At 32.0% G+C, this 18,312-nt stretch overlaps 1 protein-coding gene across 3 annotated transcripts in view; it reads left to right on the plus strand.

The window, feature by feature from the left end:
- The window catches only part of EYA4 (EYA transcriptional coactivator and phosphatase 4), a 225,670-nt gene that overhangs the window by 160,105 nt on the left and 47,253 nt on the right, over positions 1–18,312 (plus strand). For 2 of the 3 annotated variants that reach the window (XM_090279866.1, XM_090279867.1), the window contains exons 3-5: positions 3,224–3,348; positions 12,819–12,911; positions 17,271–17,337. In XM_090279866.1, coding sequence (XP_090135992.1) covers positions 3,224–3,348; positions 12,819–12,911; positions 17,271–17,337 — 285 coding nt within the window. Of the gene's footprint in view, positions 1–3,223; positions 3,349–4,727; positions 4,797–12,818; positions 12,912–17,270; positions 17,338–18,312 lie in introns of all 3 variants that reach the window. The other variant, XM_090279868.1, reaches the window with a different exon arrangement.

The raw sequence follows: 18,312 nt of genomic DNA on the forward strand, positions 1-18,312 counted from the left end.
CTATAAAAACATTATTTTTAAACCTAATGATACTCATTTTATGACCCACCATATAGTCCTTGTGTTAGACATTCATGTACCCGTGAAAATAATGCTTACTTTTTTTTTTAAGTATATTTTATTGATTATATTGTTACAATAGTTCCAAGTTTTTCCCCTTTGCTCCCCTCCACCCAGCACCCCCCTTCCCCGGTATAATGTTTACTTTTAATTACTGGGTATTAGTGTTCTGTAACTGTCGATTATGTCAAATTGGTGATAATGTTCAAATCTTATGTATATACATATTATTAAATATATATAATTAAATTTACTGGGTGGCATTGATTAATATATACAATTATATAGGTTTCAAGTGTACAGTTCTATAATACATCATCTGTAAACTGCATTGCCTATTCACCACCCTAAGTCAAATCTCCCTCCATCACCATATATTTGACCCCCTTTATCCTTTACTACACCCGTGTCCCCTTTTCCTTCTGGTGATCACCATTCTATTTCTGTGTCTATATGAATTTTTCTTTGTTTATCTCATTTGTTCATTTGTTGCTTTCAGTTTTATATCCCACGTGTTAGTGAAATCATATGGTTCTTGACTTTTTCTGTCTGGCTTATTTTGCTTAGCATGATATTGTTGTCAAGGTCCATCTATGCTGTCACAAATGGCAGTATTTCATATTTTCTTATGGCTGAGTAGTGTTCTGTTGTATACCTGTAGCACATCATCTTTAACCAGTCATCTGTTGAAGAACACTTTGTTTGTTTTTGTGTATTTGCCACCATGAATAATGCTGCAATGAACGTAGGAGTGCATATATCTTTTTAAACAAATGTTTTCAAATTTATCAAGTAGATACCCAGAAAAAGGGTTGCTGGGTCATATGGCAACTCTATTTTTAATTTTTTGAGGAACCCCCATACTGTTTTCCATAGTGGCTGTACCAGTTCACATTTCCACCAGCAGCAAATGAGGGTTCCTTCTTCTCCACAACCTTTCCAACACTTAGTATTATTTGTCTCGATAGTAGGCATTCTAACAGGTGTGAGAGGGTATTTGGTTATTGTTTTGATTTGCATTTCCCTAATAGCTAGCGAAGTTGAGCATCTTTTTATGCAACTTTTGACCACTTGTATGTCTTCTTGGGAGAGGTGTCGGTTCAGGTCCTCTGCCGATTTCTTAATTGGTTTGTTTTGTTGTTGTCGTTGAGCTGTATGAGTTCTTTATATATCTTGGATATTCCTTGTCAGAAGTGCTGTTTGCAAAATATCTTCTCTCATAGGTTGGTTCCTCTTTTGTCTTGTAGATGGTTTCTTTTCCTCTACAGAAGCTTTTTCTGTTTCAATGAATTTTGCTGGGAAAATTGGAAAGCCACATGCAAAAGAATGAAACTAGACTGCTCTTTGTCATCAGATACAAAAATTAACTCAAACTGGATCAAAACCTAAATATAAGACCTAAAATAATAATTTTCATAGAAGAGAACTTAGGTACTAAACTTATGGACCTTGGTCTTAGAGAAAATTTTATGAATCTGACTTCAAAGGCAAGGGAAATAAAAGCAAAAATAAATGTATAGGAGTATATCAAACTGTATATATATTTTTTTAAATTTATTTTTTGTCTGCTTTTGTTTTGTTTTTGGTTATTATGAAATGCATGTTATAAAAGTTCCAACTATTATCATGGCTTTGTGAATTTCTTCCTTTAATTCTTTTAGATTCACTTTATGTATTTTGAAACTCTGCTATTAGGTTCATGTATGTTTGGGATTTTTATTTCTTCTGAAGAACTGCTTATTATTTTCATCTTCTTATTTCTCTCTTTATATCTGCTAAAATTCTTCCTCCTGAGGACTATTTATTTTGTGTGATATGATTATGGCCCAAACATTTATTTTGTTTATTGTTTACATATTATATTCCTTTTTCTTCGTTACCCTGAACCTACTTAGGTCTTATCGCTGATCATGTTCCCAATAAGCAGACTCTGAGATGGAGAAGTGTCAGTAGGTTATTGGGTTGTGCTGTCAGGAGTAATAATTTTCGAGAAGATGAGGGAAGCGTGGTTGGACTGAGAGACGTCGATCTTCAGTGCAGATGCAACAAAGATCTCAGCTGATCTTAGAGGGGCTCTGGACTCATGTGACCCTGAGAGTAGGGGGAGTAGTCTTTATAGCCTTTCATTGAGTAGTCAGTAGTTGAAAGCTACTTTCTGAAAAGATGTGATCCTGGATAAAGTGAATCTCTTCAATTGAGGCAAGTCCTGGAAAGGATTCAGTTGAGAGCTGCCAGTTGGTAACATCCCACAGCTATAGGAATGATTTTTTTAACTGTAGAACTGGGGGGCGGGGGGGTCTGGGCGGCACACCATAGAATCACAGTGTGCTTATGTTTAAAATCCTTCTCTTATAGATCCCCAAAAGGTGGGTCTTGGCTACTTAAGCCCATATGACAATCTTTGGCTTTTTATTGGAGTGTTTAGTCTATTGATATTTATTATAATCATTGATTCATTGTGTTTGGGTGTACTATCTTATGTGTTTTCTATTTTTCATATGTGTTCTTTCTTTTCCCCTGGTTTCTTTGGGATTGATGACATTTTTAAAAGTGTTTCAGTTTTGTTATACTTGTTCGTATTTGTTATTCATATTTAATTGCAGGTATAACTTAATGTATTAATAAACTTGCTTCTTATCTAAGTTTGTTATAACACATCAAGCCAAATGAAAGAACCTTAAAAGAATATAATTTTTGTGCTGTTGTCATGTATATTATTACTATAACATGTTATAAATTATACAATACAATGTCGGTGGTTTTTGTTTGGGTTTGTTTTTTTTGTTTTGTTTTGTTTTGTTTTTTTTTTTTTTGCTTCATTTGGCTGTATTTCATGAAGTAAGAGAAAAAAATAAAAGATAGTCTTTCGTAGAAAGAAAATGTGGCCAATATTTACATTTCTGCCAATCTTTATTCCCTCTTGTAGATCTGAGTTTTTATCCGGTTACCAAATAAAAAATAATGGGGCTTAAGTACTGTGAAAGCTTTATTTATTAATGTTTAATGGACTGGCCTATTCTCCAGATTAACCAAATAGTCTTGGCTATTGGTTTCAATTCTTATCATTGTGAGATCACATCCATGCTCAGTAGAGTATATATGTAGTTTATGAAGAAATCTGCTGTAATTTCAACTTTGGCTCTTTTGCTTCTGGCTCTAACAGGTCTATGGAAATGCAGGACCTAGCAAGTCCTCATCCTCTTGTTGGAGGTGGTGATACTCCTGGTAGCTCCAAACTGGAGAAAGCTAATCTGAGCAGCACATCAGTCACCACAAATGGGACAGGAGGCAAGTGCACAACCTTGAAGACACCCAGAATCACATTTTAATGTTTGTTGCAATTTCCTATGTTAGGGATCTGCTAATAAATAAATATCTCATTAGCAATAACACAATCAACATTATATGCAAGGAATGTATGGTTAATGGATTATTTATTGTTCCACTCATTTTCTTGAAAAAATTGGCCCACCTCTAAAACTGGAAACATTCAGGAAGAATAGACAGCTCTGGGCAACATTTTGAAGGACTTTGCTGAGGATTCCTTTTTCATTTGCCCTTGTAACTATTTTTTAAAATGTAGAAAGTGTAGCCAAAGGATTTGTTGTGAACCTAACAAAAAACGAAGATGAAGAAGAAAAGAAATGATCTGTTTCTCAGTTTTATTTTTAATTGTGTGAGAGAAAAACTACCCCAAATTTTTTCTTAAAATATGTTTTTTCTTAAAAATAATTTTGGAAGTAGAAAAATCCATATCTGCTGCAATTTCTTTTCAAAGAGAATAATAACATATATTTAAAATAGCAATTGAATTTTTTCCAGATAACTTCTTATTTGATTAGCCCATAATTATTCCACAGCATATGGAAACAGTAAGTTATTTTAAATATCCTGCCCTATTGTTTTTATAAAATGCATTCAACTTGCCAGAAAATATTATCTTATTTTAGCATCAGAATATATAGACTACACATATATACACATATATGTATAAGCTGCATTTTAAATTATTCACAATCATTTTGAAGTCTTGTAGATATAATTGTTTTATTCAGTAAGTGAGAAATTATATGAAATTTGTTTTAATTTATAAACTTCATATTATTAGATATAAGCATTTGCCACATCATATTTTCTTTTAAATTTTCAATAAATATATATAAAATTGATCACCTCTTTTCATTTATTTTAGAATAACTGTGCAATCTAAAATTTCCTTTGTAAAGTTGTGTGCATTGCAACTTGCCTGTATTTAATAATGTTTTACACCAAACCCTTTGTAGATTAACATTTTTTTGTTTATAATGTTTATTTGTCTCTAAACATGCATCTATAGTTTCAGCTAATTAATTATAAGATTGCAAATCTATAAGATTGTTTAGTGATGACTTCTGAAGTAAAAACATTAATATTTAAACCTTAGCTTGGTACAAATAAGATTTTTAAAGAACACATGCATTCTGGAATCAGACCTTGGAGTTCACTAATCATCATGTGTACTTATTTAACTGAACTAAAACAGACCTGATGAACTAAAATGTAAAAGTCATACCATGCAGTTATAATTTTTGGCCAAAAGGTCAGAAACCAGTGCAAGCATTGAAGACGATTTGTGTACACTGAGCAGGCATTCAGACAATGAACCCTTATACTGTTCCTGTTCTCAGGGGACAACATGACTGTTTTAAACACTGCAGACTGGTTGCTGAGTTGCAACACCCCCTCTTCTGCAACAAGTATGAGAGATGCTGGTACACTGCATGTGTTTGGGTGTGTGGATTTGCCCTTCTGGTTTGCTTTCTGTTGCTCTTTCTATGTTTGCACCCCCTTTTTCTGTGTCCAGTACTTGTAAAGAAAGTGGAGAAATGAACATGTCTTTTAGCTGTTTTTTGGTTAACAGTTGGCTGTGGTTTTCATATCAACTGGTATTCTCATCTTAGATTCTTTAGTAGTATTCTTTTCTTAGATTTCTCATAATTTTCCAAAAATGGGGGTATTTATTCTTTTTCTAACTATGTAGCAGTTTACTAAGTGGTTAATTGAGCACAATAGTCATGTTAATCAGAGCATTTGAAGCAGATTGTGCACACATACATACATACTCAATCATCTTTATAGCCTATAAATTTTCATAATTTAAATTGACTTTTTTACATGGCAAAAGATATTTGCTATTTTAGAGACTATTAAATATGCCAGTTAAAGTACTTAAAGTAACATTAATATTTAAAACCCTATCATTTAAAAATCATCAGTGATGAGAGCTATATATTTAAAGTTATAAATTAATATTGTCTCAAAATGTTTTGAACTATGGTATTTACTACATTCATATACAATATATATTAAAGTATAAACAAACTTTTCTTAAAAGTTAATATATTAACAAAATTAAAAAATAACAAAACCATAACACTATGGTAGAACCACCCAATTTTAAGATAAAAAGAAGAGCTCACCATCTATCAGAAATGTGCATTATAAGCAAGCAGTTTGAGTAAGCAGTTCACATGGACCTTGCCGTATCTCAGGTTATATTAGAATACATGACCAGTGAATGAAGAACACTCCATTATGCCCATTACTTACGTATTTATAGTTTTAGTTTCAAAATGTTTACAATTCCACACTTAAAATATACATTGCCAGAATTTAGTTCTACTTAATTTGAATTCATGTGTCTTTTTCTCTAAAGAGCCAGATAGTAAACATTTTAGGTTTTACAGGTCCTACTGCCTCTGTCTCTACTCCTCAGTGATGCCACCATAGCTCAAAAGCAGCCACAAACAATGCATAAATGAGTTAATGGGTTAATTTCCAGTAAAACTTTACTTAGAGACCATGAAATTTCAATTTTATATAATTTTTCAATCATACAAAATATTCCAAATATGATCATTTTTAAAAACCTTTAAGATGTAAAAAGTATTTCCAGCTCAATGGCTATTGTTCTGTTCTACAATGGTATTAATGTCACAAAGACAACTTTACAATAGTAAGTATATATATTGAATATTTAGTAATTTATATCTAGTCTTAACCAGAAACATTTTTCTGAGTGTTATGCACCATGTTTTTCTGGTTCTTATTGGTCATGTGGGAAGAACAAGGACTGGTGTGTCAGAAAGACCCTGGATCTGAATCTCGGCACTACACTTACTAGCTGTGTCACGTGGGACAAGCTACTGAACCTTTCTGAGCTTTGATTTCTGTCTATAAAAGAAGCTTAATAGCACTTCCCTGGCAAGGGTTTTTGTCTTAAATTAGATAATGTATGTAAGTTGCTTGGTAATAAATACCAGAATATTTCCTTCTTTAATTAATAATTTAATAATAGGCAACAAATTCTTGAGGAAAATGAAAACATGCATTACGTTAAAATACTCTGCAATATTTGGTCAGAAAGTAAATTCTTCTGCTTTAGAATATGTAAACTGGCCACAGAAGGCAAACTTTTAGTAAGAAAATGTTATATACTTTGACTATTTTTAGTTGACTATTTTTTAGTCCTCACTCAAAGACATTTTTTATTGCCGTTTGTTTTTTTGTTTGTTTTTTGTTTTTTTGAGAAGGAAGAAGGGGAAGAGAGAAACGTTGATGTGAGGGGAAACTGATCAGTTGCATCTCATAGACTTCCTGCCTGGGGATCAAACCCACAGCACAGGCATGTGCCCTGATTGGGAATTGAACTCGAAAACTTATGGTGTATGGGACAATTCTCCAATCAACTGAGCAACACCAACCAGGGCTATCCTTTGATTACTAATGATGTAGTCTCGGTAGCATATTGATATAAAATTTTTAATGAATTTTTATGCCAAGTGTTTATAACACAAACTAAGCATTTGGTGCAGAATATCTCCAGTTTAGAGTAAACCATTTTATTTTTAATCCTGGGTTTTATTGTTGGTATTGGATCATTACATAAAATTATAATAAAAAAGCAAAAATTAATGTAGTGTCTTTTCAAGAACTTTACACTAACTTTGAGATTTTCAAGAAAGTAATTTTAATTATATAGTTTATGCTGACATGAATGAGCTGATAGAATTACCTTAATAACCTATCATACTACATTGGTGCTGTTTAAATATATTACATTATTACTTGAATTTAAAATGTTTTATCACCTTAATCCTAATTATTTAATTACATCTGCAGATTTATATTGGTATCTAGATTTTCTTTTCAAATGTTTATGACTTATAAAATTGTTAAAATGTAGAACTTTTAATAAGAATAGAATAAATGCAGTCCTACCTTAGTATATAGATCAGTGAACAACAAACTTTTTCTCTAAAGGATCAGATGGTAAATATTTTAGGCTTTGCAGGCCATATGGTCTCTGTTGTAACTATTCAGCTTGGCTATTGTTGTGTAATAGCAGCATAGACAGTATGTGAATGATTGAACTTGGCTGTGTTCAAATAAAACTTGATGTATCAACACTGAAATTTGAATTTTATAAAATTTTTACATCACAAAAGTATTGTTATTCTTTAGATATTCTCAGCTATTTTAAAATGTAAGTCATTCTTAGCTCACAGGCTATTCAAAAACAGGCCATGAGGCAGATGTGGCACATGGGCTATAGTTTTCCAACAACTGATGTAGATATATATATGTGCTAATAGGTGAAGTATACATAGTTCATATATATGCATATTCATGAATGTAAATGCATGCCAGTTATATGAAAGTTACTTCCAGGTATAGGAAAGACTCTAATTGGCTTAATGGTATCATACTTATGATTAGCTATACTCTATAAACAAAAATACTTAGATCTATTGGGAGTACTTTGGATAGGGCTAAAAATGAATTTTCACTTTCTCAATTAAAATGTTGCAAGTTCCTATTATATGCCATTCTCTGTGCTAGGAAATGAAACCCAGTGACCTACAGAATATAGTACTGGCCGTCAAGGGACCAGAAGTCTAGCAGAGGAAAAGAGACAAGAAAATAATGAGTGCATACTGTTTTCAATGTACAGTAGTGGGAGGGAATATTTGATTCTACATGAAAATTAAGAAAATACTTAAAAGTGATTTGGGAAAACCATAATCAGATATTCCAATCAGGTTTATGGTGTTTTCCATACAGGGGTGGGTGAAAGCAGGTTAACAGTAATAATGATAAATACAAGAAATAAATAATAATAATAGAAAAATAAACTGTATTTTGCATACTCACAACTGTAAACCTGCTTTTGCCCACCCCTGTAGTTAAAATTTATATATCATAAGAAAGAATCTTCCAGAATACATACTATATCGATGATTAGCTCACATGTGATGAATTTGTTTCTGAATGTTATATACAGTATAGTAGAGCCACTTGCTATGGTGGCTCTATACTTTTTAGATTTGCTTTTTGAAATGAGAGCCATAAATTGCTTCATCAAATCATTTTACAAAATTAAATACTTTATGGCTATTTTGTAACAAAAGATACTTGGAGCTCATAGGTTATTGAGTGAATATATTGATTTAAACAAACATAAATGAGGCTGTAGCAACTATTAAAACTGACAGGCAATACTAATTGTATTCTCCCTTATCTAACTCCTTCTGAAATTCTTTGTAGAACCTAAACTGTTAAAATTAAACCAATGTTTAATTTTGTGTTTCAGAAAGGAATGTATTTGGAATTACATATGTATACTCTTAAGTGGACACCAGTTTAAATGCAGATTTCTGAATATGAAATATAAAATGTAAATTACTTGGATCACCTCTTTCAAGGATTAAGTCTGCTATTGCAACAAATGAGCATGAACATTGTTATGACAATAAAACAGACTTTCTCCAAAAACTATGCATGAGGTTATACTTTAGTTCTAAAGATAAACTGAAGAGACAAGATTGAGTTTGCTTTGAAAATATTTGTATGAGGATATGGATGAAGGTTGGGATGTGAAGAGAGGATATCAGTGATTTAGTTGCCATAGCTGACTCCTCATAATAATCACATAAATCTTAATTTAGTCTGTAAATTATTTTTAAAGGTAAAAAATCCAATATGTTAATTTAGCACTTTAAAAAACTATTTGACTCTGATAGAAACATCCAAAATGCAATTGGATTACTAGTTGGGAGGAAGACCAGAGAATTTGTTGCTTTTGAAATCAAAACACTTGTTTTTTAAGTTTGTTGAAAATATGACACTTTTCTCCTATAGAAGTTCTTGTTACCATTTTATAGTATGTAATGATGTCCAACACTTTTTTCAAAATAAGTTTAAAGTCCCATTTAACTTCTATGTTATATTAAAGAAAATAAAATACAGTTAGAAAAAAATTCATTGGAACGTGATGCAGATATACACTGCTAACCATTTGGAATGATGATTTTTACAAATTTTAGGAAATAATAAGATGCATAAAACTGATGAACATCTTTCCAATCGTGTCTTGCACTTAATTAAAAATTTTTCCTGCCCCTAGAAAAGTATATAATAGATATCACTTAAAAGCAACAGAAAGAGAAAATGGAATACATTTCAAATATATTTGAACCTTAAATGCAATTAACTTCCATTTTACAAACTTTAGCTGTAATTATTATAATGTTTATATTAGTTACTTGTTTTATAAATATTAAGATACCTTTTTTGTATTCTAACACCTTTTTAATAAATCCGTTAATCAGATAATGCCCACATCAAATTTCTACCTGAGTGTTCTGTTCCCAAAGAAAGCAAAGTATTATTAATAAATATTATTTTTTTCTTTATAAAATCAAACCAAAATAACCTTGCATCTTACCTGGGGCTTAAGAAATGTTTATTGATGCTCACCTAATCTGAAAATAATTTATTTTCTGTAGCAGCATAATTAATTTCCCCTTGTTCCCTCTTGTTTTACTTTTACCTGCATATGAAAAATAAAGTTGCATTAATGTGTAGCTTTTTTCTCCATATGTTGAATTATTCATTTGCTTAATTATTACTTTAAAATCCACACATTTGAGTACACTGAATACATCTTGATATTTATGGTTTTCTTCATGTATTTTCTAGGGATGCTTGTTCTGAGTAAAGTGAATCTTCTTTGTCTTTGCTTAAATGCAGATCTTTAAAATTTTAATGAGCTTTTTCCAGTAAATTGAATACAACTTGAAACTCTTACTCTTCCTTTTCTTCCTTCTGTTTTTGACCACCTGAAACTTTCAAATTGACTACATTATAATCAACATCAATACTACGTTTCTAAAATCAATTCTCAAAGTTGCTATTCAAAGTATATAACAAAACTAATCTTGATGTCTGGCTTCTAGACCATTTTTTCAGGCACAGGTCCCATTGTGTTCCCCTCCGGCCAATGCACAAGTGACCCATATATTACTATTAGCATTAATAAATGTATTTTATAATAATGTTCCTAGATTTAGGTAAGTTTAAGTAGGAATTTGGCCACAATTAGAATTTGGAAGTTCTGAGAACCTTTCCCTTGTCTTGGTTTTGCTGAAGGCTTTGAACTATGTCTTTTTGTCATAAATGTCAGGAGTAAAATGTGGTCATTGCATCACAGAGAGCCTTTCTGCCCATCTAGAACACACTCTAGATCATCTTCATACAGGTACAGATGAAAGGAATTCTTGGTTAGTTAGTGCTGCCTGCAAAGGTGGTTTAGTTTGGATTCTGAAGCTGCACCACTGGCTCTCAAATTCTAGCGCTTACAAGCTCTGTGACTATAGACAAGGCATTTAACCTCTTTGTGCCTCTTTGTTTCCTCATCTGAAAATAAAGATGATAGTATTACCTACCTCATATGATTGTAGTGATGATTAAATGAGTTAATACAATATCTTTTAACACAGAAAGAGCACCTAGAATGTATTAAGTACCTTTTAAGAGTGTGTTGTTATTATCTGCTTTCAAACTTGCTATGGTTTGTTGTCTTTTAAAATATTTAATGAGGAAGAAATGAAAAACATACTTAATACCCTATTTCCAGATTTTGCGATTTTATTTTAACAGAATGTGCCTAATTACTTTGTCTAAAAAATAACCCCTTTCTTATCATTCTCCGAGCCATTGTAAAGAGTCACTGTCATGAATATAAACCATTTCCCTACCTAAAGAGGGCATGGATTTAGAGCTAAATCATGGTGGAGAGCTCATGTATTTAGAGCTTAAGACCTATGTTTGGATCTTAGCTCTCTCGTCTGCTACAGTGAAAAAGTCACTCAGCCTACACAAACGTTAGTTTCCTCGTGTATGAAATAGAGTGGTTCACATCAATCAAGGTTGTTTTAAGGATTAGTTAAATATAAATAGTCTAGCAAATAGTATACTCTCCATAAATAATTATGTTTTAGTAAATAAGTTTATAGTGGTAAATTTAATTAATGATCAGCTATAAGCATAATATGGACTACTGTACAAATTACTACTAAAAAGTAATAACCACAACTTATTATTTCTCATTACACAAATAAGTAAACACTGCTCCTCAGAGTATTGTTGCTATTGAAAAAAAGGGTCAACCTTAAATTTCCCTTTTGCTAGAGGTAATCCAAATTTCTTCACTCCCTCTTTCCAACGTGTTATAGTTCTTGGAATCTTCCAGCAAATCTTCATGACATTATTGAATCATGGATATTAAAGTAACCCCAGCACACACGAAGGGAGGGTCCAGAAAATTTTGTTCATGTGGAAAGAGAGCGTAATCATTACTGCACGTTTCTCCACTAATTAATTGCTTTTCTAACAGAGTAACCTTGCTGACTCGTTTGGTTGAGGGAGATACTGTGACCCACCCCTCACTCTTTTTGTCATATTTGTTCATGGTTGGCTGGTCTTCAGCTTTCTTCTTTATAGTTTTCTGCTTGCTTCTAAGTTACTTAACTATATCATTCCAGGAAACATAAGAGGTGTTAAGTAGAAAATAATTCAGTTTATTCCCTCGCTGCTGTAATATATGTAGCAGAGCTTTGCCCACAAAGGGAAAATATGGTGTGACAAAATGAGCAGAGGCTTTTTCATTGGTCCCCTCCGCCCACTCACATTTCATAATGACAATAATGTGTGCCAGGCTACATCACTGCCAAGTGAGGACTGTGCTGAAATATACCACCTCAAAGTAGAAAAAAAAATCATATTAAAGAGTTTCCAAAAAATATATTTATTGCCATAGAAATCATCCCTTATTCTATGCTTCTCTCTATAATTCATTAAAAAATGTTATGCCATTAAAATAAAAAGCCCAACACCTTATATATAGCTCTTTAGTCTCTTCTAAAAGCAAAATATTTGAGTGCCTAATTTTTCACCCACCACATAATATGCCCATGGTTTCTATATTTGAATATGCCTCCATTGTACTCTTATGCAATTTTTTTAATATCTTCTTGAAGAATAAACTATAAGCTAGTACATCTCTTTGTCATATTATGTCTTGGATAAAACATCCTGAAGACTGACTGATGGCTCCTTTTTTTTTTTTTTTTTACTATAAAGTCGAATGTGCTTTAGATGAGTTAAAAAAGCAAATTGTATAGTGCTCTTTCAACATTTCTAGGTTGACTGCCTGTGAAAACCAGGTTCAAGAGAACTAGCTTAGCCAGGGGGGTTTTAGATTAAATTCTCTACAAATGCATGTCCATTTAGAAGCTAAATTAACAAAATTCTCCTCATCAACTTCTCAAGTTCTCTCTTGCATGCCCATGGTAGCTAGAAAATCCACTAGTAGAACAGTCAGCATCTTTGATATCAATTTAGAAATAAAACTCACATGTACTTATTCTTCTACGTAGTGTCTCTCCTTGCAGTCAAAACAGAGCCTTTGAACAGCAGTGAAACCACAACCACGACTGGAGATGGAGCGCTTGACACTTTTACTGGGTCAGGTAAAGCCTTAAGCTCGTGTGTTGTTACGTACACATCATTCTCCTAGCGAGTAAGCAGTGTAAACACCAGAGCTGTTAGAACTTGGGTTTTTATAAATTTAGCAATAAATTTATTATTTTTTTTAGAATTGATTGTCATAAAACTATGCATTTTTAGAAATTATATTTGGAATCATTTTGCTAAATTTTTTAGTTGACAGCAAAACAATCCCTCTGGCTTTCTTATTAGAAGTAAGCAGAGCTGGCTTCCTTCGTAATCATTTTATGCAGTGTTTAATTTAATAATTAGGTTGTAATGGCTGACTTTATTCCATCAACTTGCTCATTTAAGTGACACAAAAACGGCCTTTTTTCCAACATTAGAGATGTAAAACTATCCGTTTGATTCCTTCTAAATAACCTTGTTTCCTCTCTGGGTTTAAAAAAATCCTCCTGTGTAAGCAGCTGAGTGACAAGTCCTAAAGGTTAACAGGCTGCAGGAGAGCACATGCCGGTTGCATTAGAACCCAGACTCTGAGAGCACTACTTTCAGTCAAATGTTTCAAAGAGAATGATAGCACGTCTTTAAACATCAATCCTTTTTAAATACAAATACCTGATAACTCCCAGGTGGGCGCAGAGGACACGAATTAAGTTGACTTAAAGTTACAATATTTTATTTGGTTTATTATCTGGTGAAAGGATTTTTTTTTAATGTGAGGAGGAATGTATATAGCAAATAAAATAAACATTAAACCTAGGGAAGTATTTGTGGTAATTAAACCTTGGTTCTGTTATTCTATTTGATTTTACATTTATCCATGTTCTCATGTACAAGGATTTTATGTGGGTAAGCTTTATGTAAAGAGTTGAGGTACTACAATAAAACATTCATTGATTTAAAAAAAAAGTTGAGGTATATCCTTGAAGATAATGTCATTATAGCATATATTGGATTTTTATAGATACAGATGGTCCCATTTCATGATCAGAAGTATTTGTCATGTACTCGCAAAAATATTAGTACTCCAAACAGAAAGAAATAGTATTTCATATAGTCTACACAGAGATTCATATGTATGAATGTATATTTTTTCTAGCAATTCACTTTCCTCCCAAGGGATAAATAGGTACCAACTAACTCCTGTATTCTTTATTACTTACCATAAGCCTTGTAAACTTTCAACAAAGTAAATGCATATGAATGAATGTATTTTTTAAGGAAAGGAATGGAATTAGTAATTGCTGACATACTTAAGCAGTATATCACAAGCTAATTGAAAGCTTAATGACAGAATTATAAAATGTTAGCTCCAGAAGGAATTTTAGAGATCTCTGATTCATTTTAAAGGCAAGAATACTGAGGCACTGTGAAGTTAAAGGGGGTAGAGGCCATACAGTCAAAGCTTCACAGTTGGTCACTGGTATAAATAGTCTAGAACAGTATTCTGGTCTATTCAGGAGTCCTTCCTGTAATATGGAAATGTAAAGATGGAAAAGAAATAGCTGTGAACAGTCATCGTATCTGAAATTCACTTATAAATTTTCACAAATAGTTTCTCTATTTCCTTTTAAGAATTATCTAGGACTATACTGTCCCATAAAGTAACCACTAACTGTAGGTGGCTATTTAAGTCTAAATTAATTAATATTTGGTACAAGTAAAAAAAATTTCTAGTCACACTTAGTTCTATTTCATGTGTTTAATAGCTGCATATGTTTTTTTTACTGGCTTTGATACTGGACAAATCAGTTACAGAACATTTCAAATACCATGAACTGGGCTCTTTAGGAAAACAGTGATTTAGATCAGCAATTCTCAACAACAGCACTATTTAAAAACTGGCTTATTTCTTGTTTTGGGGTAGTTGTTCTCTACATTGCAACATGTTTAGCAGCATCCTTATCATATGTATCAAGATGAGAGTAGCATCCTCCAGTTATGACAAGCAAAAATGTCTCCAGACATTTTAAATGTCCCCTGGCAAGCAATTCCTACTAATTCCTCAACCTCACCCCCCACCTCTCACCCTACTGAGAGTCACTGATCTAAGGTGCCATAATAATGAGAATAAAACATTAAAATCATTTGACATCACCCTCTGAAAATTTGATTGTATTCTTTAAAATTTTGTGTTTATTAATTTTCAGGAAATTTTGAAGACAAACAATTTTGCTTACTTTGAAAGGCAGAAATGATGGAGTATAATGAGTTCAGTGCCTTGGGTAATATCTCAAAATTAATTAAAGGACACTGGGGAATAAAGGGAAGGTCTTGATGGTTTCCCAGAAATCATACTGGACATTAGGCTGCCTGTGTAGTAAACTATCTTTACTTTGTTCAGCATAATCTCAACTCACTTTAGTTAAATTTTATTGTTATCAGTTATGTGCCTATTTATGCTAGAATAAAATATAAACATTTTAGTTAAGAAGCATAAACTCTCCAAGCTTTATGTGAACATTCTAGTTTTCTGAGCCAAAGGCTTTATATTCTATTTAGAAAATGAACATATAGACATTAATATGAAAGTTTAAAGGTTGAGCCTTCATACTGTTATGGGTGCATTGTTCTAATGTTTTCTAGATTCATTCATTAGAGGGAAGAAGCAGTCTATACACTCAGATTTGTGTCTCATATAGTGATTTTTTGAAATAATTTTTCTCTTTGGCTTTTTTAATAAAAGTTGCTATAGTGAATGTGTCTTTTCTTTTTATTTGATGGGTCTTGGAAAATCCTTGTGTTTTACAATCTTGAAAATAACTGATTAGTATAGTCCAAGTCTTGAGTATACCAAAGCAAAGTTTTATAAATAAGAGACAAAAATGTGGAATATAGCCTCATTCAACTATAGTTTGGATAAATAGAGTATTCACTATTGTGATATTAATAAATCAGACTGACTTTCCTGTGGAATAACACTATTGATATTATATAATGTACATTGAGTGCCCACGGTGTAATAAAAGCAAGTCTGTTCTCAATGAGTTGATTTGCAAGTTTTAAACATTCTTTAAGTTTTTAATACATAAGTAGAAAATTAGTGGTTCATTGGTCAATTTTCAAATATATATAGCAAGCTCACTTAATGGCTGCTGAAAATATTTAGAACGTAACACCTTAGTCATATTTAATGATTTTCAAACTTAATTCATAATATTCTTGAAAACATACTTTCTGAACTGTTGCTATGAAAACTATAATATACTTTCATACCCAGGGTTTAGAGGCCAAATAGCCTTTTAAATACATTAAATTCTACCTGTTTATGAAGCAATAGATCACGAGTTACTTAATAGCATTTTGATATAGAAAAATATCATGTTTCATAAAATACTTTGCAACCTCAACCTATTTGTCACTTCTACAATTCGAAAAGTTTAGCTCCAGAATTATTATGAACAACTTAGAAAGGACATATACTTTGAAGTATAACTATGATTGATTAGACTAAACTAATTCCAGCGCTGCGTTGTGTACTACTTTAATCTTTTTGAAAAGTGAATGAACAGCAGATGGCCTAATAAAGACACTCTGTGTGCTTGCCCAGTATGGATTGGCTCTGAAGGGACTGCCTCAACACTGTAGTGCCCATGTATTTGCAACACATCCATCTTAGTGAAGGCAGATGGTTAAAGGAAAGAGTCACTTCCAAACTTTTGGATATATTCCAGTTAGGTGCTGCCTGTTTGGATGAAATATTAATAGGACCGAACTTTCACCTTTAGTTCTTCTCAAAAAAGTTCTATCTCTGATAGTTCAAAATATTTTTTGTAAATAAGATTGCTACTGCATTTTGCAGTTATGTTATGCTTTCAATTATTACTAGAATATTTGGGGCTCTGCATTGTTAATTACTCATTCAATTGGTAAAAGAAAAAAAATAGAAAATGATAGCATTTGATAATTTGAGTATGAAGGTTGAAAGATCACATTTTACTTCATTTTTGTTCTAATTCTATTAGAATAAATAAGGAGGAAGGGCAAGGCAATATATTGCCATCATATTTGGAGTTTAAAACTTAAAGTTTGTAAATTTTAAAAACGTGTCTTTAAATCATAAAAGATTAATCAAAGATATTTATTCATAGATATTAATACATAAGAGCATGGTACTGATTTGAAAAAATGGAAGAATTGCGGAGAGGAATGATTTTTAAGAATTTATTTCATGCTCTTAGAATAAACTTGAAGTGGTTCAATTAGAATAAAGTGTTTGGGTGTCTGTTTCTGTTTAGAAGCTGAATTCTTTTTTTGAAAATCAATGAATTTTTAGAAACATTTTTAACATAGTAATTTTTTTAAATTGGTGTTGTATACTCTAGTGAAATATATTTATGAAGCAACCTTTTTGCACTTTTTTTGTGTGTGTCTTACAGTAATAACAAGTAGTGGCTACAGTCCCAGATCAGCACATCAATATTCCCCACAGCTCTATCCTTCCAAGTAAGTGGTCAGTAGATTCCTTCAGAGTTGTTGGAATAATTTCCAGGATTATCTTTATTGATCTGTACTCACATAACTTTAAATTGGGATACCTTTATGTATATAAATATGTTGTAGGGCGATACTTGGATAGATTAGTTGGGTATATACATATCCTGTACAAATCTAGAAATACAGATACACTTACTTTTATCTGGACAATTCCATTAATTTTGGATATTTATACATTGAGGAAAGCAGCAAATTCAAAACAGAACACACTAATTTTTTTTTAGTGAACATTCTAAAATGTTGACCCACTTATAGCAAATCTAAAAGGATTACATTTTTTTCAAACATCACTTCATAATTTGTTCCATCATTATAGTATTTTATTGGATTTCAAGTCCTAATAAACATATTTTTGGAGACTGTGCTCTGTTGTTTTTAAAACTTATTGAGGACAGCGGTAGACATTTCAAGTTTATCTGTATTGGTTGTATATCTGAATATGGTTGCAATCAGCCAGATGTGTCAAGATTTTGGATCCCTGATTCATACACATTTAAATGTTATTTTCTGTAGCAGCTACAGTGTCTGTCCTTAAGAATAGACAGGGAATTGGATATCCATTAGGGAACATTCTCTACAATGTGGCAAAATAAAGGGAATGGCATTCTATTTCTTTTCAGGAACCTGCCTATTTTTTTTTAAGGTTTTTTAGTTCTTGATAAAAAAAAAATGTTGGTAGGGTTTTTAGTGACTTTTGTAGTCATTGCATAACATTATGCAATGTTAACTGGAAATATGCTCATGAGCACATCAATTAATTGACCTGTTCTCCATTTCCCTCATTTACATATTAATTATAATGCTATGTCTAGTGTAAACAAGAATTATAGACCTGGAAAATACTTCAGATATAATATCTAAACCAAACTTCTCATTTTATAGGGAGATATAGACTTAGGGTTTAAATTGTTCCCTATATTGTTA

Source organism: Furipterus horrens, unplaced genomic scaffold, assembly GCF_987537825.1.
Source record: "Furipterus horrens unplaced genomic scaffold, mFurHor1.1.pri manual_scaffold_6, whole genome shotgun sequence".
In the NCBI taxonomy this organism is placed as follows: domain Eukaryota; kingdom Metazoa; phylum Chordata; class Mammalia; order Chiroptera; family Furipteridae; genus Furipterus; species Furipterus horrens.